The sequence below is a fragment of the Cyprinus carpio genome, chromosome B1, assembly GCF_018340385.1.
Source record: "Cyprinus carpio isolate SPL01 chromosome B1, ASM1834038v1, whole genome shotgun sequence".
NCBI lineage: Eukaryota > Metazoa > Chordata > Actinopteri > Cypriniformes > Cyprinidae > Cyprinus > Cyprinus carpio.
The window spans coordinates 34,858,413-34,885,576 of NC_056597.1; the positions used below are offsets into that span (position 1 = coordinate 34,858,413).

Consider the following 27,164-nt stretch of genomic DNA (forward strand, 5'->3'; position numbering starts at 1 on the left):
GCATGTTTAAATAGGACTTTTTTTCAGTTCAGCTATAGCTGAGTGTTAGCCAAATAAACCAAAAGAGATACCATTTCATGATGTTCAATTCATAGTGCGTTTTAGACAGAAAGTGTAAGCTCATCTGCTTTTTCAAGCTTTTGATTTGGCAATGCATAAACACTTGCTTTATAAAACAACATTGTAATTGCTTAAAAGACTACTTTGAGTTAATGAAAGTAATTCAAAACACTGATCTCCATGATGGTGGCATGATTTTAACCAATAAAAGCATCAACAGCTGATCCTCTGTAACCCTCCCAGAAACAGCAGGTGTTCAATCCACTATGCACAATCATCATTTAATTAGTCACTTAATTATCTCATTAACCTTTAACTCTTTGAGGACTTGGGATATGACTTGAAGACTTGCATGTGACTTGAAAGTCCCACCTCTGCCCATTAGTGGGTTCAACTTAGTAATTTCAATTATGTAATGTCTTTGAATTAGGGTATCAAGTTAAGATGATCTAAAATAATGTCTTGTTTTAACTTAATTATAAAAAACAGACAAATTTTGAGGACAAAACTTATTTTTATCATTAAAACCAATGTTAAGCCAATACAAGCTATACATAATCACTTCAATCATGCAATCATCTCAAACTTGCAATCAATACTTTTTCTGTCACTTGTGACTGTCAGCTTCACTAATGTAGAGATGAGTTTCTCACTGGTTTTTAACACACCGTTTCCACAGGAGGCTAGTTCAGTTGGGCTTGCTGATGATGATGACTCTACAATCTTCTCTGAAGCGTTGAAGACCATATTCAAAATGTTCACCACAGTCTAATTTATTGATCAGAAAAATGTGGTTACATGTAAATTCCAAAAGAGACAATAAAACATCGCTGACATGTCTTTTGTTATGTAAATTACAAATATTGGATTATTTTATTATTATACTCTAAAACACACACTCAAAAGAACCACTTGAGCTGTAATGTTCTCTGTCTGCTCAAAAATATTTTTAAAAACATCCTCCAGCAGTCTGGCTCTGAAATCAAAATTGAGCTTTATACAGTAAATGAAACAGATTTTGTGATAAAAAAAAAACAAAAACAAATATGAATAGCAAACCAAATGTAATTTGTTTATGGAACAATCAGTGATCATAATAACAATAAAAATAGAAAATCACATTCATATTTCAAATATCCACATTGCAAATCTTATTTTCTTATCTCTTATTATGTCTTTGGACTATTATGGACAGAAGCTGTGAGTCCAACTCTAAAACTTCAATTTCAGAAACTCAACTTACAGTGCATCCTACCGGCAGCGTAATATCTCTAACTGCAATGACAGAAATCAGTGGGAAGACAAAATTAAGACAAACTAGCAAATGAAAAAGACATTTGGGATAGCCATTTTTTAACATTAAATTTACATTTAAAAAAAAAAAAATTCTGTCATTAATTACTCACCCTAATGTTGTTCCAAGCCTGTTACACCTTCGTTCATCTTCAGAATACAAATTAAGATATTTTTGATGAAATCCGAAATTCTGACTCTCCATAGACAGCAAGGGTCCTACCATGATCAAGATCCAGAAAGGTACCAAGAACATCGACAACGTGACATCAGTGGTTCAGTCGTAATTTTATGAAGCTACGAGAATACTGTTTGTGAACAAAAAAATAAAATAAAAATAATGATTTTATTCAACAATTGAATGAACTGCCTCCATTATGGAGGGTACCACGACATATGTGCCTGCTTTCCTCTGAACGTAAACAAAGGCGCAGCGCATTTGTGTGACCACACACCATAATTGAAGAACAAAGCAACTCACATTCAAAATAACACTCTAAAAGACATAAATTACATTTATACTATTTACTAAAATAATTGCAAAAAAAGTATACTAATAACTTCAAAATATTTACTTTTTTGTGCACAAAAAGAATTCTAATAACTTCATAAAATTAAGGTTGAACCACTAGCATCAAATATACTAACATAACACTTAATGCGTTCCCTTACCATGAGTTCCTTCGCCTTGATCATGACACTAGCCATCTATATCAATGTCAGGATAAGAGAGAGCTCTCGGATTTCTTCAAAAAAAATCTTAATGTGTGTTCCGAAGATGAACGAAGGTCTTATGGGTTTGGAATAAATGAGGGTGAGTAATTAATGACCGAACTATCCCTTTAATAACCACAGCTCTGATAACAGTGAACTGATGCTAATGAAAATGTGATCTACAAATGGACATTTCATACACTCTTTGCTCCATTGTCTATATCAGGAATGTGCAAAAGATTCATGTAAATATAATCACCTGCACAGTAGGCTGACCAATTCACAGTTGGTCTAACCAACTCATAGACATAATAATTGCCTGGACAGGCTTTGACTTTAATGGGGTAAGACCCGTAATAGCGCAGCAGTAATTGTCCCAGTGACCGCAGGGGGAGACATCTCGAGTGACGACTCCATCTTGAACTCTTGGGTGTCCACCACGAATCCACAGTGGAATATGAGTGCCACAGCCATATGTTATATACACGTATCTGGGATCTGAGCATTAAGGCCGTTAATGAAGAGACGATACAGCCGCTCCAGGTGACCATTGGTGTCACTCTTGTGATATTCATGAATGGAATGAATATTATTGGTGGCTCTCCATCGATCGTCCAGCACAGTGTAGTTGTAACAGGGATCAGGCAGAATGGCTGTTATGAAAATATTTTAAGAAATTAACATGTTTCCTTACATGTGCTGTTATTTTAAAATCTATCCAGAAGTGCAGCTAAAGACATTTATATATCTGTTTTTTATTAGCCAAATATTACACCATAAATGCGAAGTGACACTGCAAATATTGAGTCACACAGTATATGAACATTAATAGCAGCCGTTCCCAAATATTCTTGATTAATATTAATGAATCAACAAACAAATGATAAAAAGGGCACTTGCACATATTTACCAGCACAGTATGAAATAACAGCCACTGACCAGAGTGAAATTAACTCTGCTGGGAGTACATGTGAGACCACACTCAAGAGTGTCAAAATTTAAATCCATTTTTTGAATAAAGAACCTCTGCTGGGAGTATTCAAGATGTTTTTTGACCACACTCAAGAGTGTGAAAGGTTCTTAAAATAGGAGTGTTTCAATTAACACTGAGTCAGAGTTAAAAACACTGAGATAATTAAGTGATTAACCTGAGTGATGATTGACCATTATTGACGAGGACTGGTTAACGAAACGGAATCAACAAAGACTAAAATCACTATTTTAATGTCACCATTATAGTGGCCAATGTTTGCTTTAGTTTGGTGTGCTCTTGACCCTTATATTTTTAAGTCAGATTTAGGCTTGGCTGTTGTAATGGAGTTAAAAACAGACGGCAAACAAAAAATATTGGTTTTTTCCTGAATCACTGAGTTAAACTTTCATTGTTGATTATTGCGGCCGAATGATTCTTCAGCATAGGATTACCAGCATTTTAACCCTCTGGAGTCGATTAACGCGTATACGCGTTTTGGGGTATTTTCTCCTGATAACCCCGAAAAGAACTTAAATTACACTTTCAGGTTTGTGATTACAGAACAGTGCAATACATCAATCGAATCCTGTAAAGGGTCTACTTTTTTTTTGTATAAACAGACATAATAACAACAAACTTTGGTATCACTTATAAAATAAAGATAACAAACAAGGAGTGCTGTCTGCAGCCTTTGTCTGCGCTGATCTTCAGGATACAAATGCGTCATTAAAATGAACTGTAACCTCTGGCGAATAATCCGAAGAGACATGCTGAGATATCTAAAAAAGCCTGAATATCTAAAACCTAAAATGAAAAGTTATTGTGATAAAGAAATCCATATGAAACGCAATTCGACTTTGTTTCGTGGTAATAATTGCGCGTAAAGCTGTGGATATTCTAATTATCTACTTAATACTCCACAATGAAAACAACTGCGAGATTTTACGCAAGTTTGATATTTTTTCTTATTATCTTCTGTGTGAATATACCCGAAAATCAGGTGTTATAGGTTCAGGAAACAGTGAGTATAACTGGATATTCAAAGTTTCAGAAGCTGGTGAGTTTATATCATGAGAAATTCTGATTATTTCTTAGAATTGCGATGAGAGTATATTTTCACAAAAGATATGACCTTTTTACTCAGAATTTTCGATTCCTCCTGGTAAAGAATCATGCAGTTATGAGAAAACAAAAAAACAAAAAATAATTCCAAAAAATTGTTTTTACCTACAGGCCATTTTATACGTGTAAAAATTTACAGTGTTGTTTTTTTTTTAACACTAAACCCTAGTTCAAACCATGGTATTTGTGGTAATTAATTCACTGGATCATATAAATGGCAATGTAACAATAATGTAACAAAAAAAAAAAAACAATCACTTTTACTGTAATTGTATACCACCTTATAGTGTTAAGTTTGATATGTGATCAGTGTTATCTGATTGTGTAGTGATTCAAGTCAGATGTTCTGTGTTTCAAAATCATTTATATGCTGTTTTTTGTCAGTAAATCAATCCAGTGACTAAAAACTGGTTAACTACACATTGATTGTTTCTGTTAGTGTTGACACAGAATATACAGAGAGCGATTTAACAGCTTTCTACTTCTTCTAATATAAGCTCCTGAATGGTCTGGCAGCTGTCAATCAAACAGCGTGAGTGATAGTTGACTCTCGCCATAGACGCTTACCAACTACACTGCACAATGAATCAATCTTCTTTCATCATGTGAGTGCACTATTTTTCAATTTATGATGAAAAAAATTCTAGGCTGAGGAGTGCAAAAAATAGAGATACAAAGACCAGATTACTGCACTAATGCACTCAACAAAGTGTCAACATTTGACTTGATATCCTCCTCAAAAAGACATGCTAGATATTATCAGAGCCCAGTTGTGCAAAGGAAGTCATTTGTTAGAGTTCTTTAAACTACATTTCTCACATCCTCACCTACTGACACAATAAGGCTCAAAACTACTTAGACATCAATAGAGACATACAGGAATGTGTTACATTACCAGTTGAGAGGGTCGCTGGTGTGACGGTTGTAGAGCTGCTGTTAATGCTGCCGACATCTGAAAGGTTTGGATGATAGTGATTTGCATGAATTCTTGACACAAAATATCATGAATTATAACAGGAGCCCATGATGCACTATGTCCATGAATAAATCACCTGCACAGTCTTAGTAATTTCCTGACAATGGTCACAATTATTGGTCTAACCAAACTCATAGACATAATAATTTGCTCTGGACAACTGAGTTTTACACAGCCAAACCAAATCTAATTTTAAAAACGTAAGGGTCAAGAGCCCAACTAAAGCAAACACTGACCACTATAATGGTGACATAATTTTTTTTTTATTTTTGTCTTTGTTGATTCTGCTTGTTACATCAGGTCTCGTCAATAATGGTCAATCATCACTCAGTTAATCACTTAATTATCTCATTAACTTTAAACTCTGATTCAGTGTTAATTTAACACTCCTATTTTAACACTTTCACACTCTTGAGTGTGGTCTCACATGTACCTCCCAGCAGAGTTGATTTTCACTCTGGCTATTTTTGCTGTGTGGAATTAACTTACGATATTTTTTTTAAATAAAAGAAAATCATTTTTTTATCAAGATTTTTGAAACTGACTGGAATGTTTCTTTAAAACTGGAAGGTTTTGTCCGAGTATTTTCTCACAACACTGAGGAGTAAAGCCGGGAACTAAACAAGTCGAAATGGTGCTTGAGAGGACTGTGGATCAAAATGGTAAAATCAAAGACGGTAAAAATCCTGTTGATCTTGCTCTAATACACAGTTTAATCTTGACTTTCATTGTTTATTTTGGTGTGATGGTTTGGCCGTAGTGGCAATTTATTCATCAGTGGGTGAAAACATAAATAATTAAAATCTTCAATTTCTTCTTAAACAAAGTTGTTGAATATTAAACTTTTCGAAAGAATATGGGTTTAACTTTATAAGCTGTATAAGTACGGAGTCGCTTTTATTTTCTGAACTTTTTATGTAGGCCTATGTATGGAAGAATGTTTCCGGCACTGAAAAAAAAAAAAAAAAAAAAAAAAGTTATTGTGACTTTTTATCTCGCAATTCTGACTTTTTTTCTCAAAATTGCGAGTTTATATCTCGTAATTATAACTATTTTCTCACAATTCTGACTTAATAACACGCAATTCTGATTTTTTTTTTATCAGAATTGTGTGATATATACTCGAAATCAGGTGTTATAAGGTCAGAATTGTGAGATATAAACTTGCAATTCTGAGATAAAAAGTCAGCATTGTGAGTTTATATCATGGAATTCTGACTATTTCTTGGAATTGCGAGTTTATGTTTCACAATTATGACTTTTTAACTCAGAATTGCGAGTTGGTATCATGCAGTTATGAGAAAATAAAATCCAAACTAAAATAAATCCAAAAAATATGTTTACTACAGGCCATAATAAACACAAATTTACAGTTTTTATTTTTTTTAACACTAACCATAGTTTAACCATGGTATTTGTTGTAAAACTGTGATCATATAAATGGCAATCAATATGCCAAAAAAAAAACAGACTTTTACTGTAAGAAATAGACCTTATAGTGTTAAGTTTGATCTGTGATCAGTGTTATCTGATGTGTAGTGATTCAAGTCAGATGTTCTGTGTTTCAAAATCATTTAATGCTGTTTTTTGTCAGTAAATCAATCCAGTGACTAAATGGTTAACTACACATTGTTTCTGTTAGTGTTGATACAGAATATACAGAGAGCGATTAAAGAATACTTCCTCTATAATCACTGGAGCTGTCAATCAAACAGCGTGAGTTTATCACTGACTCTCGCAATGACGCTGTCTACACTGCACAATGAATCTCTTCTTTACATCATGTTTGCACTGTTACGTATGATGAAAGCATTTGTGAGGATGCAAAAATAGAGATACAAAGACCAGATTACTGCATTAATGCACTCAACAAAGTGTCAAAGTGACTTGATATCCTCCTCAAAAAGACATGTGTAGATATATCAGAGCTGTTTGCAAAGGAAGTCATTTGTAGTTCTTTAACTACATTTCTCACATCCTCACCTACTGACACAATAACTCACTTCATCAATAGAGACATACAGTGTGTTACATTACCAGTTGAGAGGGTCGCTGGTGTGACGGTTGTAGAGCTGCTGTTAATGCTGACGACATCTGAAAGTTTGGATGATAGTGATTAATGAACAGAGACACAAATATCATGAATGTATAACAGGAGCTCATATAAATATAATCACCTGCACAGTAGGCTGACCAATTCACAATTGGTCTAACCAACTCATAGACATAATAATTGCCTGGACAGGCTTTGACTTTAATGGGGTAAGACCCGTAATAGCAGCAGTAATTGTTCCAGTGACCGCCCACATCTCGAGTGACGACTCCATCTTGAACTCTTGGGTGTCCACCACGAATCCACAGTGGAATATGAGTGCCACAGCCATATGTTGTAATACACGTATCTGGGATCCGAGCATTCAGGCCGTTAATGAAGAGACGATACCAGCCGCTCCAGGTGACATTGGTGTCACTCTTGTGATATTCATGAATGGAATGAATATTATTGGTGGCTCTCCATCGATCGTCCAGCACAGTGTAGTTGTAACAGGGATCAGGCAGAATGGCTGTTATGAAAAATATTTTAAGAAATTAACATGTTTCCTTACATGTGTTGTTATTATAAAATCTATCCAGAAGTGCAGCTAAAGACATTTATATATCTGTTTTTTATTACCAAAATATTACACCATAAATGGGAAGTGAAAATACAAATATTGAGTCACAGAGTATATGAACATTAATAGCAGCCGTTCCCAAATATCCTTGATTAATATTAATGAATCAACAAACAAATGATAAAAAGGGCACATGCACATATTCACCAGCACAGTATGAAATAACAGCCACTGAGCCTAAACAAGCCTTACACATCAAATTGCCTATTCTGGATTTTACTTAGTGGAATTAACTTACGATATTTTTTAAATAAAAGAAAATAATTTTTCTTTATCAAGATTTTTGAAACTGACTGGAATGTTTTCTTTTAAAACTGGAAGGTTTTGTCCGAGTATTTTCTCACAACACTGAGGAGTAAAGCCGGGAACTAAAAAAGTCGAAATGGTGCTTGAGAGGACTGTGGATCAAAACGGTAAAATCAAAGACGGTGAAATCCTGTTTATTTGCTCTAATACACAGTTTAATCTTGACTTTCAGTGTTTATTTTGGTGTGATGGTTTGGCCGTAGTGGCAATTTATTCATCAATGGGTGAAAACATGAATAATTAAAATCTTCAATTTCTTCTTAAACAAAGTTGTTGAATATTAAACTTTTCAAAAGAATATGGGTTTAACTTTATAAGCTGTATAAGTACGGAGTCGCTTTTATTTTCTGAACTTTTTATGTAGGCCTATGTATGGAAGAAAGTGTCCGGCGCTGAAAAAAAAAAAAAAAAAAAAAAAAAAAGTTATTGTGACTTTTTATCTCGCAATTCTGACTTTTTTTTCTCATAATTGCGAGTTTATATCTCGTAATTATAACTGTTTTCTCACAATTCTGACTTAACACGCAATTCTGATTTTTTTTTATTATCAGAATTGTGTGATATATACTCGAAATCAGGTGTTATAAGGTCAGAATTGTGAGATATAAACTGAGATAAAAAGTCAGAATTGTGAGTTTATATCATGAAATTCTGACTATTTCTTAGAATTGCGAGTTTATATTTCACAATTATGACTTTTTAACTCAGAATTGCGAGTTGGTATCATGCAGTTATGAGAAAACAAAAAACAAAAAATAATTCCAAAAAATATGTTTACTACAGGCCATGATAAAACAAATTTACAGTGTTGTTTTTTTTTTAACACTAACCATAGTTTAACCATGGTATTTGTGGTAAAACTGTGATCATATAAATGGCAATCAATATGCCAAAAAAAAAAAAACAGACTTTTACTGTAAGAAATAGACCTTATAGTGTTAAGTTTGATCTGTGATCAGTGTTATCTGATGTGTAGTGATTCAAGTCAGATGTTCTGTGTTTCAAAATCATTTAATGCTGTTTTTTTGTCAGTAAATCAATCCAGTGACTAAATGGTTAACTACACATTGTTTCTGTTAGTGTTGACACAGAATATACAGAGAGCGATTAAAGAATACCTTCTTCTATAATCACTGGAGCTGTCAATCAAACAGCGTGAGTTTATCACTGACTCTCGCCATGACGCTGTCTACACTGCACAATGAATCTCTTCTTTACATCATGTTTGCACTATTACGTATGATGAAAGAATTTGTGAGGATGCAAAAATAGAGATACAAAGACCAGATTACTGCATTAATGCACTCAACAAAGTGTCAAAGTGACTTGATATCCTCCTCAAAAAGACATGCGTAGATATATCAGAGCTGTTTGCAAAGGAAGTCATTTGTAGTTCTTTAACTACATTTCTCACATCCTCACCTACTGACACAATAACTCACTTCATCAATAGAGACATACAGTGTGTTACATTACCAGTTGAGAGGGTCGCTGGTGTGACGGTTGTAGAGCTGCTGTTAATGCTGCCGACATCTGAAAGTTTGGATGATAGTGATTAATGAACAGAGACACAAAATATCATGAATGTATAACAGGAGCTCATATAAATATAATCACCTGCACAGTAGGCTGACCAATTCACAGTTGGTCTAACCAACTCATAGACATAATAATTGCCTGGACAGGCTTTAACAAACCAAATCTAATTTTAAAGACGTAAGGGTCAAGAGCCCAACTAAAGCAAACACTGACCACTATAATGGTGACATAAATTTTTTTGATTTTTGTCTTTGTTGATTCTGCTTGTTAACATCAGGTCTCGTCAATAATGGTCAATCATCACTCAGTTAATCACTTAATTATCTCATTAACTTTAACTCTGATTCAGTGTTAATTTAACACTCCTATTTTAACACTTTCACACTCTTGAGTGTGGTCTCACATGTACTCCCAGCAGAGTTGATTTCACTCTGGATTTTTTGCTGTGTGGAATTAACTTACGATATATTTTTTAAATAAAAGAAAATCATTTTTCTTCATCAAGATTTTTGAAACTGACTGGAATGTTTTCTTTTTAAAAACTGGAAGGTTTTGTCCAAGTATTTTCTCAGAACACTGAGGAGTAAAGGCCGGGAACTAAACAAGTCGAAATGGTGCTTGAGAGGACTGTGGAACAAAACGGTAAAATCAAAGACGGTAAAATCCTGTTGATTTGCTCTAATACACAGTTTAATCTTGACTTTCAGTGTTTATTTTGGTGTGATGGTTTGGCCGTAGTGGCAATTTATTCATCAGTGGGTGAAAACATGAATAATTAAAATCTTCAATTTCTTCTTAAACAAAGTTGTTGAATATTAAACTTTTCAAAAGAATATGGGGTTTAACTTTATAAGCTGTACAAGTACGGAGTCGCTCTTTATATTTTCTGAACTTTTTATGTAGGCCTATGTATGGAAAATGTTTCAAGCGCTAAAAAAAAAAAAAAAAAAAAAAAAAAAAAGTTATTGTGGCTTTTTATCTCGCAATTCTGACTTTTTTTTTCTCAAAATTGCGAGTTTATATCTCGTAATTATAACTATTTTCTCACAATTCTGACTTAATAACACGCAATTCTGATTGTTTTTTTATCAGAATTGTGTGATATATACTCGAAATCAGGTGTTATAAGGTCAGAATTGTGAGATATAAACTTGCAATTCTGAGATAAAGTCAGAATTTTGAGTTTATATCATGGAATTCTGACTATTTCTTGGAATTGCGAGTTTATGTTTCACAATTATGACTTTTTAACTCAGAATTGCGAGTTGGTATCATGCAGTTATGAGAAAATAAAATCCAAATAAAATAAATCCAAAAAATATGTTTACTACAGGCCATAATAAACACAAATTTACAGTTTTTATTTTTTTTAACACTAACCATAGTTTAACCAATGGTATTTGTGGTAAAACTGTGATCATATAAATGGCAATCAATATGCCAAAAAAAAAAACAGACTTTTACTGTAAGAAATAGACCTTATAGTGTTAAGTTTGATCTGTGATCAGTGTTATCTGATGTGTAGTGATTCAAGTCAGATGTTCTGTGTTTCAAAATCATTTAATGCTGTTTTTTGTCAGTAAATCAATCCAGTGACTAAATGGTTAACTACACATTGTTTCTGTTAGTGTTGATACAGAATATACAGAGAGCGATTAAAGAATACTTCCTCTATAATCACTGGAGCTGTCAATCAAACAGCGTGAGTTTATCACTGACTCTCGCCATGATGCTGTCTACACTGCACAATGAATCTCTTCTTTACATCATGTTTTGCACTGTTACGTATGATGAAAGCATTTGTGAGGATGCAAAAATAGAGATACAAAGACCAGATTACTGCATTAATGCACTCAACAAAGTGTCAAAGTGACTTGATATCCTCCTCAAAAAGACCTGTGTAGATATATCAGAGCTGTTTGCAAAGGAAGTCATTTGTAGTTCTTTAACTACATTTCTCACATCCTCACCTACTGACACAATAACTCACTTCATCAATAGAGACATACAGTGTGTTACATTACCAGTTGAGAGGGTCGCTGGTGTGACGGTTGTAGAGCTGCTGTTAATGCTGCCGACATCTGAAAGTTTGGATGATAGTGATTAATGAACAGAGACACAAATATCATGAATGTATAACAGGATCTCATATAAATATAATCACCTGCACAGTAGGCTGACCAATTCACAGTTGGTCTAACCAACTCATAGACATAATAATTGCCTGGACAGGCTTTGACTTTAATGGGGTAAGACCCGTAATAGCAGCAGTAATTGTTCCAGTGACCGCAGACATCTCGAGTGACGACTCCATCTTGAACTCTTGGGTGTCCACCACGAATCCACAGTGGAATATGAGTGCCACAGCCATATGTTGTAATACACGTATCTGGGATCTGAGCATTCAGGCCGTTAATGAAGAGACGATACCAGCCGCTCCAGGTGACATTGGTGTCACTCTTGTGATATTCATGAATGGAATGAATATTATTGGTGGCTCTCCATCGATCGTCCAGCACAGTGTAGTTGTAACAGGGATCAGGCAGAATGGCTGTTATGAAAATATTTTAAGAAATTAACATGTTTCCTTACATGTGTTGTTATTATAAAATCTATCCAGAAGTGCAGCTAAAGACATTTATATATCTGTTTTTTATTACCAAAATATTACACCATAAATGGGAAGTGAAAATACAAATATTGAGTCACAGAGTATATGAACATTAATAGCAGCCGTTCCCAAATATCCTTGATTAATATTAATGAATCAACAAACAAATGATAAAAAGGGCACATGCACATATTTACCAGCACAGTATGAAATAACAGCCACTGAGCCTAAACAAGCCTTACACATCAAATTGCCTATTCTGGATTTTACTTAGTGGAATTAACTTACGATATTTTTTAAATAAAAGAAAATCATTTTTCTTCATCAAGATTTTTGAAACTGACTGGAATGTTTTCTTTTAAAACTGGAAGGTTTTGTCCGAGTATTTTCTCACAACACTGAGGAGTAAAGCCTGGAACTAAACAAAGTCGAAATGGTGCTTGAGAGGACTGTGGATCAAAACGGTAAAAATCAAAGACGGTAAAATCCTGTTGATTTGCTCTAATACACAGTTTAATCTTGACTTTCAGTGTTTATTTTGATGTGATGGTTTGGCCGTAGTGGCAATTTATTCATCAATGGGTGAAAACATGAATAATTAAAATCTTCAATTTCTTCTTAAAAGTTGTTGAATATTAAACTTTTCAAAAGAATATGGGTTTAACTTTATAAGCTGTATAAGTACGGAGTCGCTTTTATTTTCTGAACTTTTTATGTAGGCCTATTTGGACGAGAAAGTGTCCGGCGCTGAAAAAAAAAAAAAAAAAAAAAAAAAAAAGGTTATTGTGACCTTTTAATCTCGCAATTCTGACTTTTTTTTCTCATAATTGCGAGTTTATATCTCGTAATTATAACTATTTTCTCACAATTCTGACTTAATAACACGCAATTCTGATTTTTTTTTTATCAGAATTGTGTGATATATACTCGAAATCAGGTGTTATAAGGTCAGAATTGTGAGATATAAACTGAGATAAAAAGTCAGAATTGTGAGTTTATATCATGAAATTCTGACTATTTCTTAGAATTGCGAGTTTATATTTCACAATTATGACTTTTTAACTCAGAATTGCGAGTTGGTATCATGCAGTTATGAGAAAAAAAAAAAACAAAAAAATAATTCCAAAAAAATATGTTTACTACAGGCCATGATAAAACAAAATTTACAGTGTTTGTTTTTTTTTTAACACTAACCATAGTTTAACCCATGGTATTTGTGGTAAAACTGTGATCATATAAATGGCAATCAATATGCCAAAAAAAAAAAACAGACTTTTACTGTAAGAAATAGACCTTATAGTGTTAAGTTTGATCTGTGATCAGTGTTATCTGATGTGTAGTGATTCAAGTCAGATGTTCTGTGTTTTCAAAATCATTTAATGCTGTTTTTTGTCAGTAAATCAATCCAGTGACTAAATGGTTAACTACACATTGTTTTCTGTTAGTGTTGAACAGAATATACAGAGAGCGATCAAGAATACTTCCTCTATAATCACTGGAGCTGTCAATCAAACAGCGTGAGTTTATCACTGACTCTCGCCATGATGCTGTCTACACTGCACAATGAATCTCTTCTTTACATCATGTTTGCACTGTTACGTATGATGAACGCATTTGTTGCAAAAATAGAGATACAAAGACCAGATTACTGCAATGCACTCAAAAAGTGTCAAAGTGACTTGATATCCTCCTCAAAAAACTAGATACAGAGCTGTTTTGCAAAGATTTGTAGTTCTTTAACTACATTTCACATCATCTGATGTGTACAATAACTCATCAACAATCAAGACATATGTTCTGTGTTTCACAACTCATTTAGATGCTCGTTTTTGTCAGTAAATCAATCCAGTGACTGGTTAACTACACATTGTTTCTGTTAGTGTTGGACACTATACAGAGAGCGATTACAGAATACTTCTTCTATAATCACTGGAGCTGTCAATCAAACAGCGTGAGTTTATCACTGACTCTCGCCATGACGCTGTCTACACTGCACAATCAATCTCTTCTTTACATCATGTTTGCACTATTACGTATGAATGAAAGCATTTGTGAGGATGCAAAAATAGAGATACAAAGACCAGATTACTGCATTAATGCACTCAACAAAGTGTCAAAGTGACTTGATATCCTCCTCAAAAAAGACATGCGTAGATATATCAGAGCTGTTTGCAAAGGAAGTCATTTGTAGTTCTTTAACTACATTTCTCACATCCTCACCTACTGACACAATAACTCGCTTCATCAATAGAGACATACAGTGTGTTACATTACCAGTTGAGAGGGTCGCTGGTGTGACGGTTGTAGAGCTGCTGTTAATGCTGCCGACATCTGAAAGTTTGGATGATAGTGATTAATGAACAGAGACACAAAATATCATGAATGTATAACAGGAGCTCATATAAATATAATCACCTGCACAGTAGGCTGACCAATTCACAGTTGGTCTAACCAACTCATAGACATAATAATTGCCTGGACAGGCTTTGACAAGCCAAATCTAATTTTAAAAACGTAAGGGTCAAGAGCCCAACTAAAGCAAACACTGACCACTATAATGGTGACATAATTTTTTTTTTATTTTTGTCTTTGTTGATTCTGCTTGTTAACATCAGGTCTCATCAATAATGGTCAATCATCACTCAGTTAAACACTTAATTATCTCATTAACTTTAACTCTGATTCAGTGTTAATTTAACACTCCTATTTTAACACTTTCACACTCTTGAGTGTGGTCTCACATGTACTCCCAGCAGAGTTGATTTCACTCTGGATTTTTTGCTGTGTGGAATTAACTTACGATATTTTTTAAATAAAAGAAAATCATTTTTCTTCATCAAGATTTTTGAAACTGACTGGAATGTTTTCTTTTAAAACTGGAAGGTTTTGTCCAAGTATTTTCTCAGAACACTGAGGAGTAAAGCCGGGAACTAAACAAGTCGAAATGGTGCTTGAGAGGACTGTGGATCAAAATGGTAAAATCAAAGACGGTAAAATCCTGTTGATTTGCTCTAATACACAGTTTAATCTTGACTTTCAGTGTTTATTTTTGGTGTGATGGTTTGGCCGTAGTGGCAATTTATTCATCAGTGGGTGAAAACATGAATAATTAAAATCTTCAATTTCTTCTTAAACAAAGTTGTTGAATATTAAACTTTTCAAAAGAATATGGGTTTAACTTTATAAGCTGTACAAGTACGGAGTCGCTTTTATTTTCTGAACTTTTTATGTAGGCCTATGTATGGAAGAATGTTTCCGGCGCTAAAAAAAAAATAAAAAAAGGTTATTGTGACTTTTTATCTCGCAATTCTGACTTTTTTTCTCAAAATTGCGAGTTTATATCTCATAATTATAACTATTTTCTCACAATTCTGACTTAATAACACGCAATTCTGATTTTTTTTTTAATCAGAATTGTGTGATATATACTCGAAATCAGGTGTTATAAGGTCAGAATTGTGAGATATAAACTTGCAATTCTGAGATAAAAAGTCAGAATTGTGAGTTTATATCATGGAATTCTGACTATTTCTTGGAATTGCGAGTTTATGTTTCACAATTATGACTTTTTAACTCAGAATTGCGAGTTGGTATCATGCAGTTATGAGAAAATAAAATCCAAATAAAATAAATCCAAAAAAAATATGTTTACTACAGGCCATAATAAACACAAATTTACAGTTTTTATTTTTTTTAACACTAACCATAGTTTAACCATGGTATTTGTGGTAAAACTGTGATCATATAAATGGCAATCAATATGCCAAAAAAAAAAACAGACTTTTACTGTAAGAAATAGACCTTATAGTGTTAAGTTTGATCTGTGATCAGTGTTATCTGATGTGTAGTGATTCAAGTCAGATGTTCTGTGTTTCAAAATCATTTAATGCTGTTTTTTGTCAGTAAATCAATCCAGTGACTAAATGGTTAACTACACATTGTTTCTGTTAGTGTTGATACAGAATATACAGAGAGCGATTAAAGAATACTTCCTCTATAATCACTGGAGCTGTCAATCAACACAGCGTGAGTTTATCACTGACTCTCGCCATGATGCTGTCTACACTGCACAATGAATCTCTTCTTTACATCATGTTTGCACTGTTACGTATGATGAAAGCATTTGTGAGGATGCAAAAATAGAGATACAAAGACCAGATTACTGCATTAATGCACTCAACAAAGTGTCAAAGTGACTTGATATCCTCCTCAAAAAGACATGTGTAGATATATCAGAGCTGTTTGCAAAGGAAGTCATTTGTGTAGTTCTTTAACTACATTTCTCACATCCTCACCTACTGACACAATAACTCACTTCATCAATAGAGACATACAGTGTGTTACATTACCAGTTGAGAGGGTCGCTGGTGTGACGGTTGTAGAGCTGCTGTTAATGCTGCCGACATCTGAAAGTTTGGATGATAGTGATTAATGAACAGAGACACAAATATCATGAATGTATAACAGGAGCTCATATAAATATAATCACCTGCACAGTAGGCTGACCAATTCACAGTTGGTCTAACCAACTCATAGACATAATAATTGCCTGGACAGGCTTTGACTTTAATGGGGTAAGACCCGTAATAGCAGCAGTAATTGTCCCAGTGACCGCAGACATCTCGAGTGACGACTCCATCTTGAACTCTTGGGTGTCCACCACGAATCCACAGTGGAATATGAGTGCCACAGCCATATGTTGTAATACACGTATCTGGGATCTGAGCATTCAGGCCGTTAATGAAGAGACGATACCAGCCGCTCCAGGTGACATTGGTGTCACTCTTGTGATATTCATGAATGGAATGAATATTATTGGTGGCTCTCCATCGATCGTCCAGCAGAGTGTAGTTGTAACAGGGATCAGGCAGAATGGCTGTTATGAAAATATTTTAAGAAATTAACATGTTTCCTTACATGTGTTGTTATTATAAAATCTATCCAGAAGTGCAGCTAAAGACATTTATATATCTGTTTTTTATTACCAAAATATTACACCATAAATGGGAAGTGAAAATACAAATATTGAGTCACAGAGTATATGAACATTAATAGCAGCCGTTCCCAAATATCCTTGATTAATATTAATGAATCAACAAACAAATGATAAAAAGGGCACATGCACATATTTACCACCACAGTATGAAATAACAGCCACTGAGCCTAAACAAGCCTTAGACATCAAATTGCCCACACCAAAAAATACATAGTGGAATTAACTTACGATATTTTTTAAATAAAAGAAAATAATTTTTCTTTATCAAGATTTTTGAAACTGACTGGAATGTTTTCTTTTAAAACTGGAAGGTTTTGTCCGAGTATTTTCTCACAACACTGAGGAGTAAAGCCGGGAACTAAAAAAGTCGAAATGGTGCTTGAGAGGACTGTGGATCAAAACGGTAAAATCAAAGACGGTAAAATCCTGTTGATTTGCTCTAATACACAGTTTAATCTTGACTTTCAGTGTTTATTTTGGTGTGATGGTTTGGCCGTAGTGGCAATTTATTCATCAATGGGTGAAAAAATGAATAATAAAAATCTTAAATTTCTTCTTAAACAAAGTTGTTGAATATTAAACTTTTCGAAAGAATATGGGTTTAACTTTATAAGCTGTATAAGTACGGAGTCGCTTTTATTTTCTGAACTTTTTATGTAGGCCTATGTATGGAAGAAAGTGTCCGGCGCTGAAAAAAAAAAAAAAAAAAAAAAAAAGTTATTGTGACTTTTTATCTCGCAATTCTGACTTTTTTTCTCATAATTGCGAGTTTATATCTCGTAATTATAACTATTTTCTCACAATGCTGACTTAATAACACGCAATTCTGATTTTTTTTATTATCAGAATTGTGTGATATATACTCGAAATCAGGTGTTATAAGGTCAGAATTGTGAGATATAAACTGAGATAAAAAGTCAGAATTGTGAGTTTATATCATGAAATTCTGACTATTTCTTAGAATTGCGAGTTTATATTTCACAATTATGACTTTTTAACTCAGAATTGCGAGTTGGTATCATGCAGTTATGAGAAAACAAAAAACAAAAAATAATTCCAAAAAATGTTTACTACAGGCCATGATAAAACAAATTTACAGTGTTGTTTTTTTTTTTTTTAACACTAAACATAGTTTAACCATGGTATTTGTGGTAAAACTGTGATCATATAAATGGCAATCAATATGCCAAAAAAAAAAAACAGACTTTTACTGTAAGAAATAGACCTTATAGTGTTAAGTTTGATCTGTGATCAGTGTTATCTGATGTGTAGTGATTCAAGTCAGATGTTCTGTGTTTCAAAATCATTTAATGCTGTTTTTTGTCAGTAAATCAATCCAGTGACTAAATGGTTAACTACACATTGTTTCTGTTAGTGTTGACACAGAATATACAGAGAGCGATTAAAGAATACTTCTTCTATAATCACTGGAGCTGTCAATCAAACAGCGTGAGTTTATCACTGACTCTCGCCATGACGCTGTCTACACTGCACAATGAATCTCTTCTTTACATCATGTTTGCACTATTACGTATGATGAAAGCATTTGTGAGGATGCAAAAATAGAGATACAAAGACCAGATTACTGCATTAATGCACTCAACAAAGTGTCAAAGTGACTTGATATCCTCCTCAAAAAGACATGTGTAGATATATCAGAGCTGTTTGCAAAGGAAGTCATTTGTAGTTCTTTAACTACATTTCTCACATCCTCACCTACTGACACAATAACTCGCTTCATCAATAGAGACATACAGTGTGTTACATTACCAGTTGAGAGGGTCGCTGGTGTGACGGTTGTAGAGCTGCTGTTCATGCTGCCGACATCTGAAAGTTTGGATGATAGTGATTAATGAATAGAGACACAAAATATCATGAATGTATAACAGGAGTTCATATAAATATAACCACCTGCACAGTAGGCTGACCAATTCACAGTTGGTCTAACCAACTCATAGACATAATAATTGCCTGGACAGGCTTTGACAAACCAAATCTAATTTTAAAGACGTAAGGGTCAAGAGCCCAACTAAAGCAAACACTGACCACTATAATGGTGACATAATTTTTTTTGATTTTTGTCTTTGTTGATTCTGCTTGTTAACATCAGGTCTCGTCAATAATGGTCAATCATCACTCAGTTAAACACTTAATTATCTCAATTAACTTTAACTCTGATTCAGTGTAAATTTAACACTCCTATTTTAACACTTTCACACTCTTGAGTGTGGTCTCACATGTACTCCCAGCAGAGTTGATTTCACTCTGGATTTTTTGCTGTGTGGAATTAACTTACGATATTTTTTAAATAAAAGAAAATAATTTTTCTTCATCAAGATTTTTGAAACTGACTGGAATGTTTTCTTTTAAAACTGGAAGGTTTTGTCCAAGTATTTTCTCAGAACACTGAGGAGTAAAGCCGGGAACTAAACAAGTCGAAATGGTGCTTGAGAGGACTGTGGAACAAAACGGTAAAATCAAAGACGGTAAAATCCTGTTGATTTGCTCTAATACACAGTTTAATCTTGACTTTCAGTGTCTATTGTGGTGTGATGGTTTGGCCGTAGTGGCAATTTATTCATCAGTGGGTGAAAACATGAATAATTAAAATCTTCAATTTCTTCTTAAACAAAGTTGTTGAATATTAAACTTTTCAAAAGAATATGGGTTTAACTATATAAGCTGTACAAGTACGGAGTCGCTTTTATTTTCTGAACTTTTTATGTAGGCCTATGTATGGAAGAATGTTTCCGGCGCTAAAAAAAAAAAAAAAAAAAAAAAAAAGGTTATTGTGACTTTTTATCTCGCAATTCTGACTTTTTTTCTCAAAATTGCGAGTTTATATCTCATAATTATAACTATTTTCTCACAATTCTGACTTAATAACACGCAATTCTGATTTTTTTTATTATCAGAATTGTGTGATATATACTCGAAATCAGGTGTTATAAGGTCAGAATTGTGAGATATAAACTTGCAATTCTGAGATAAAAAGTCAGAATTGTGAGTTTATATCATGGAATTCTGACTATTTCTTGGAATTGCGAGTTTATGTTTCACAATTATGACTTTTTAACTCAGAATTGCGAGTTGGTATCATGCAGTTATGAGAAAATAAAATCCAAATAAAATAAATCCAAAACATATGTTTACTACAGGCCATAATAAACACAAATTTACAGTTTTTATTTTTTTTAACACTAACCATAGTTTAACCATGGTATTTGTGGTAAAACTGTGATCATATAAATGGCAATCAATATGCCAAAAAAAAAACAGACTTTTACTGTAAGAAATAGACCTTATAGTTTTAAGTATGATCTGTGATCAGTGTTATCTGATGTGTAGTGATTCAAGTCAGATGTTCTGTGTTTCAAAATCATTTAATGCTGTTTTTGTCAGTAAATCAATCCAGTGACTAAATGGTTAACTACACATTGTTTCTGTTAGTGTTGATACAGAATATACAGAGAGCGATTAAAGAATACTTCCTCTATAATCACTGGAGCTGTCAATCAAACAGCGTGAGTTTATCACTGACTCTCGCCATGATGCTGTCTACACTGCACAATGAATCTCTTCTTTACATCATGTTTGCACTGTTACGTATGATGAAAGCATTTGTGAGGATGCAAAAATAGAGATACAAAGACCAGATTACTGCATTAATGCACTCAACAAAGTGTCAAAGTGACTTGATATCCTCCTCAAAAAGACCTGTGTAAATATATCAGAGCTGTTTGCAAAGGAAGTCATTTGTAGTTCTTTAACTACATTTCTCACATCCTCACCTACTGACACAATAACTCACTTCATCAATAGAGACATACAGTGTGTTACATTACCAGTGGAGAGGGTCGCTGGTGTGACGGTTGTAGAGCTGCTGTTAATGCTGCCGACATCTGAAAGTTTGGATGATAGTGATTAATGAACAGAGACACAAAATATCATGAATGTATAACAGGAGTTCATATAAATATAATCACCTGCACAGTAGGCTGACCAATTCACAGTTGGTCTAACCAACTCATAGACATAATAATTGCCTGGACAGGCTTTGACTTTAATGGGGTAAGACCCGTAATAGCAGCAGTAATTGTCCCAGTGACCGCAGACATCTCGAGTGACGACTCCATCTTGAACTCTTGGGTGTCCACCACGAATCCACAGTGGAATATGAGTGCCACAGCCATATGTTGTAATACACGTATCTGGGATCTGAGCATTCAGGCCGTTAATGAAGAGACGATCCCAGCCGCTCCAGGTGACATTGGTGTCACTCTTGTGATATTCATGAATGGAATGAATATTATTGGTAGCTCTCCATCGATCGTCCAGCACAGTGTAGTTGTAACAGGGATCAGGCAGAATGGCTGTTATGAAAATATTTTAAGAAATTAACATGTTTCCTTACATGTGTTGTTATTATAAAATCTATCCAGAAGTGCAGCTAAAGACATTTATATATCTGTTTTTTATTACCAAAATATTACACCATAAATGGGAAGTGAAAATACAAATATTGAGTCACAGAGTATATGAATATTAATTGCAGCCGTTCCCAAATATCCTTGATTAATATTAATGAATCAACAAACAAATGATAAAAAGGGCACATGCACATATTTACCAGCACAGTATGAAATAACAGCCACTGAGCCTTAACAAGCCTTACACATAAAATTGCCTATTCTGGATTTTACTTAGTGGAATTAACTTATAATATTTCATAAAAAAGAAAATCATAAATACAGTAAAGCTTTAGCAAATCTACTGCACATAAACTTTGACAAAATGATAAAGTAAGTTCCAGTACTTCAGGTTTACAGCCAATAAAATAAACTAGCTTGATAAATACGATAAAAAAAAAAAAAAAAAAAAAAATTAATTCAAAATGTTCATTCAATAAAAAAATGATAAATGTACTGTAAACCTGTGCAGTGGTACAAAACGATAATTTCAACAAAATATTTAATCTTGTTTTTATTTTAAAGCATACAATGTCTCAATTGACAAATTTCATGATCTGTAAACCACAGAAAATTAAACTGCAAAGTAATGTGCATTGCTTTTAAAAAAATAAAAAAATAAATAAGTATCTCAAATATTTGTGTAAATTTGTAAAGTAATCCATTACTTGATACATCAAAAAAGTAATCTGATTACAGTATATAATGCATTACCCCCAATACAGGTTACAGTTGTAGATGACAGTAGACGACACATTTAACATTTTGGTCTCCCTGTTTTTCTTAACATGCACAGATCACTGGTGAGCTCTAATGCCTGATTTACAGTATCTGCAAAAAGGTTTCTCTGTGGTAATTTGTAAGACCTCTGATCCACTTCATCAAGCTTGTATGCATCTGTGAGGCCATGAAGAGTTATCAGTTGTGTCTGTGCAGTTGACTATTAATAAAAGAGTCCAGAACCCTGTGATATTCTGCTCTCTAGCTTTGGCTTTTGTCTTAAGAAATGTCTGCGTCCACACGAAACCACAAAACAGACACAAAACAATGTAGTATACATGCCAGACCAGCATGTGGCGCTGTAATTCTGCCACAGAGATACACTAAAAATGGAGAAGAAGACTTGGACTAAATGCATAAACAAACGAACATGAAACAATACATTTATTAATCTGTGTTAACGTTAGTTAATAAAAAGACAATCATTCAGTGTTTGTTCACATTTTTGTTGCGGTTACCTGAAGTAGCGTTTTCTGTCTAGGGGCGACACGTGGGTTGATGAAAATGTTTCAGAAAATGTATGGATTCGCTGTCCACATGAAAACGCAAGGGTGGCATTTTCAGATTTATTCACTCTGGGACCCGGTTTCAAAAAATATTGGTTTCACTCTCCCAAAACACCGGATCCATGTGGATGAATTCCTTTCAACTCCCAATACAAAATAGCCTTCCATACAGTGCCCTACACATCGAAAAATTACTCTAAAGGAGGTACCTGAGCATTAAAAAATGACACCAAGGGGTCTTCTTCTCTCATTTATTGGAGGATCGCACCAATTCTCATGTATTACTGTTTCCAATATCCCACTGTTGTTGCCAACTTTGAATTATTTGCTTTTTAATTATTGCTTTAATTTCAAATCTACTCTATGATACTTCCATTTCTATTCAGCTTGTTTCGCCAATTTATTTGATGCTTTATTCTCTTTCACTCCCACATGAACATATTAAAACCTTCTTTAAGCCTGCTTTGCTTATCCATCTTAAAGCTCTCACTACTGCAGTTAACTCTCCTGAAAAAAAAAAAAAAAAAAACTTATTTGAAATCCTTATCTTTGCACAATTTTTGTAATCTATATGACTTTATATATATATATATATATATATATATATATATATATATATATATTTATATATATATATATATATATATATATATATATATATGCATCTTAACAGACTTGTGTTAAATGTCCATACTCTGTCCACAAATATTCCCTTACCCAGATTTCCTCAAATTCACTCATACCTTCTTTCTGTCTGGATTTATAGCATTTTTAAATCAACTATAGGTTTAGGCAAAATCCACAAAGGAACTGCTGATAAAGTAACTCTTCAAACAATACTTAACCCTTTAACATCCAATCCCTCTACTAAATCTCCAACAATCCATCCAAAACTATTACATTCCTGTTTTCCATGCTCCCAACATTTCTCTAGTACTCGTATTGTGGGATGTGAGTTATCCTGTGCCATTAGATTTGCCAAATATACTGCAGTTAACTGTTGTCTTCTTAAATTGAGAGGCCTTTCACCTACTTTATACTTAATAAAAAATAATGACTAATGAATATCAATTAATAAACAAAGAAAACATCAGACTACATTACCAGCTGAGCTCGTCTCTGGTGTGACTGTTGTATTGGTGCTGCTGATGTTAGTAACAGCTGAAAAAAATAACGACAGATGAATCCACAAAAATGTATATATTATGACTATGAATATATTTGAGTTCTTCCAATAAAAATGCTATATATCATGAATGGGTGTATGAACCTGCTCAGTGGTTCAAAACATGAATTCCAACATTACATCTAAATCATTACATCCTTGTGCATATGAGTCATTGTGGCTCAAATGCACAATTTTTGTAATCTATATGACTTTTTAGGTCATCCCAGAGCATTGGAAAAGATAATTACAAAAAAAAATATCATACTGTTAAAAACATAAATAACACACAAAATGTAATAATAAAAAATAAACTATACAGGTCCTTCTCAAAAAATTAGCATATTGTGAAAAAGTTCATTATTTTCCATAATGTAATGATAAAAATTTAACTTTCATATATTTTAGATTCATTGCACACCAACTGAAATATTTCAGGTCTTTTATTGTTTTAATACTGATGATTTTGGCATACAGCTCATGAAAACCCCAAATTCCTATCTCAAAAAATTAGCATATCATGAAAAGGTTCTCTAAACGAGCTATTAACCTAATCATCTGAATCAACTAATTAACTCTAAACACCTGCAATAGATTCCTGAGGCTTTTAAAAACTCCCAGCCTGGTTCATTACTCAAAACCGCAATCATGGGTAAGACTGCCGACCTGACTGCTGTCCAGAAGGCCATCATTGACACCCTCAAGCGAGAGGGTAAGACACAGAAAGAAATTTCTGAACGAATAGGCTGTTCCCAGAGTGCTGTATCAAGGCACCTCAGTGGGAAGTCCTGTGGGAAGGAAAAAGTGTGGCAAAAAACGCTGCACAACGAGAAGAGGTGACGGGACCCTGAGGAAGATTGTGGAGAAGGACCAATTCCAGACCTTGGGGGACCTGCGGAAGCAGTGGACTGAGTCTGGAGTAGAAACATCCAGAGCCACCGTGCACAGGCGTGTGCTTTTGAACCAGAAACAGCGGCAGAAGCGCCTGACCTGGGCTACAGAGAAGCAGCACTGGACTGTTGCTCAGTGGTCCAAAGTTATTTTTTTTGGATGAAAGCAAATTTTGCATGTCATTCGGAAATCAAGGTGCCAGAGTCTGGAGGAAGACTGGGGAGAAGGAAATGCCAAAATGCCTGAAGTCCAGTGTCAAGTACCCACAGTCAGTGATGGTCTGGGGGGCCATGTCAGCTGCTGGTGTTGGTTCACTGTGTTTTATCAAGGGCAGGGTCAATGCAGCTGGCTATCAGGAGATTTTGGAGCACTTCATGCTTCCATCTGCTGAAAAGCTTTATGGAGATGAAGATTTCGTTTTTCAGCACGACCTGGCACCTGCTCAAAGTGCCAAAACCACTGGTAAATGGTTTACTGACCATGGTATTACTGTGCTAAATTGGCCTGCCAACTCTCCTGACCTGAACCCCATAGAGAATCTGTGGGATATTGTGAAGAGAAAGTTGAGAGACGCAAGACCCAACACTCTGGATGAGCTTAAGGCCGCTATCGAAGCATCCTGGGCCTCCATAACACCTCAGCAGTGCCACAGGCTGATTGCCTCCATGCCACGCCGCATTGAAGCAGTCATTTCTGCAAAAGGATTCCCGACCAAGTATTGAGTGCATAACTGAACATAATTATTTGAAGGTTGACTTTTTTTGTATTAAAAACACTTTTCTCTTTATTGGTCGGATGAAATATGCTAATTTTTTGAGATAGGAAATTTTGGGTTTTCATGAGCTGTATGCCAAAATCATCAGTATTAAAACAATAAAAGACCTGAAATATTTCAGTTGGTGTGCAATGAATCTAAAATATATGAAAGTAAAATTTTTATCATTACATTATGGAAAATAATGAACTTTTTCACAATATGCTAATTTTTTGAGAAGGACCTGTATGTCAAATGGATTACTCTTATGATTTTGCAGCTTGATGGCTTCACACTAGGCTACTTACATATAACAGAGATGATAGTCAGTGCTCTTATAAAACCTGAAATATATGAAGAAAAACTTAATGAAATCAATGAAAACCATAATCTTATGACCATTAACAACTTCAAGAAAAATAGTTATGTTTTGAGTTAACTGCATTCATCATCTGACTTCAGTTCATTTTATAAAGGTTGAGTTGAAGGTTGGAGTTTGTTGGGGCAGTGTGAACTAGTCTTTACTAATCATGACAAAAAAATACTCACTTTTAAGAAGAGAGGAAACCATTGTCAGTGTAGACAGCCTGATGTATTTCTCTATATCCAAAAGCCAGCACAGAGGATCTCCTTCATTTACTGCTTAGAAGGAAAAAGCTAATTAGTTTGGTACTGATTTATAACTTCTTTTGGTTTCCTCTTTGTGTCAAACACACATGAAAAATTCCACTGAATTTATTCATTTACATGTTACAAGCATTATAAGCGAGGAGAAATGTAAACATTTATATTTTAAAAAGAATGAAAAGATAGAACTCCTCACATTCAAATGCATTTGTTTCCAGCATATTTTTTAAAATGTGTAAATATTTGTATGAACATATAAAGCTTAACAACTGAGACTGTGAGATGTTACTCTACTCTTCCACCAAGTCACTTGCATGTTCTCGAATATGTCTGGGGGTATATATGGTCACAAGTGGTCTACACTCTAAAAAATGCTGGGTTAAATATAACCCAGCGCTGGGTTAAAAAGGGACCAACCCAACGGTTTGGTTGTTTTGACCCAGCGGTTGGCAGAGGTATAAAGTCCAGGGGTCAGAAAGTAAAAGCCCTGTCATATGTTTATTCCACCCATGAACTCAGCAAGCTGTTTTAACCAGAGGAGAACCAAGTCATTCCTTTCAAGTCACAAGCAAGTCTCAAATTAAATCCCAAGTCCTCAAAGAGTTAAAGTTAATGAGATAATTAAGTGATTAATTAAATGATGATTGCACATTAGTGATGAACATCTGCTGTTAACAATCAACAATCATTGAAGAAAAGTGAAACAC

The 27,164-nt window shown here is 34.2% G+C and overlaps 2 protein-coding genes across 2 annotated transcripts; both read right to left on the reverse strand.

Moving 5' to 3' along the window:
- Positions 1 to 2,544: 2,544 nt before the first annotated feature.
- On the reverse strand, positions 2,545 to 19,339 carry LOC109067771. Its single transcript, XM_042716076.1, has 11 exons — positions 19,036 to 19,339; positions 16,759 to 17,145; positions 16,619 to 16,675; positions 14,544 to 14,600; positions 11,823 to 12,209; positions 11,683 to 11,739; positions 9,596 to 9,652; positions 7,316 to 7,702; positions 7,176 to 7,232; positions 5,058 to 5,114; positions 2,545 to 2,720 (listed from the first exon to the last, which is right to left on the reverse strand). Exons 1-11 carry the CDS (start codon positions 19,079 to 19,081, stop codon positions 2,545 to 2,547), a joined length of 1,725 nt encoding a protein of 574 aa, XP_042572010.1. The 5' UTR covers positions 19,082 to 19,339.
- A 1,328-nt stretch (positions 19,340 to 20,667) lies between these two features.
- LOC122135810 (uromodulin-like) lies at positions 20,668 to 23,990 on the reverse strand. Its single transcript, XM_042716077.1, has 3 exons — positions 23,921 to 23,990; positions 21,252 to 21,638; positions 20,668 to 21,167 (listed from the first exon to the last, which is right to left on the reverse strand). Exons 1-3 carry the CDS (start codon positions 23,988 to 23,990, stop codon positions 21,073 to 21,075), a joined length of 552 nt encoding a protein of 183 aa, XP_042572011.1. The 3' UTR covers positions 20,668 to 21,072.
- Between the last annotated feature and the right edge of the window lie 3,174 nt (positions 23,991 to 27,164).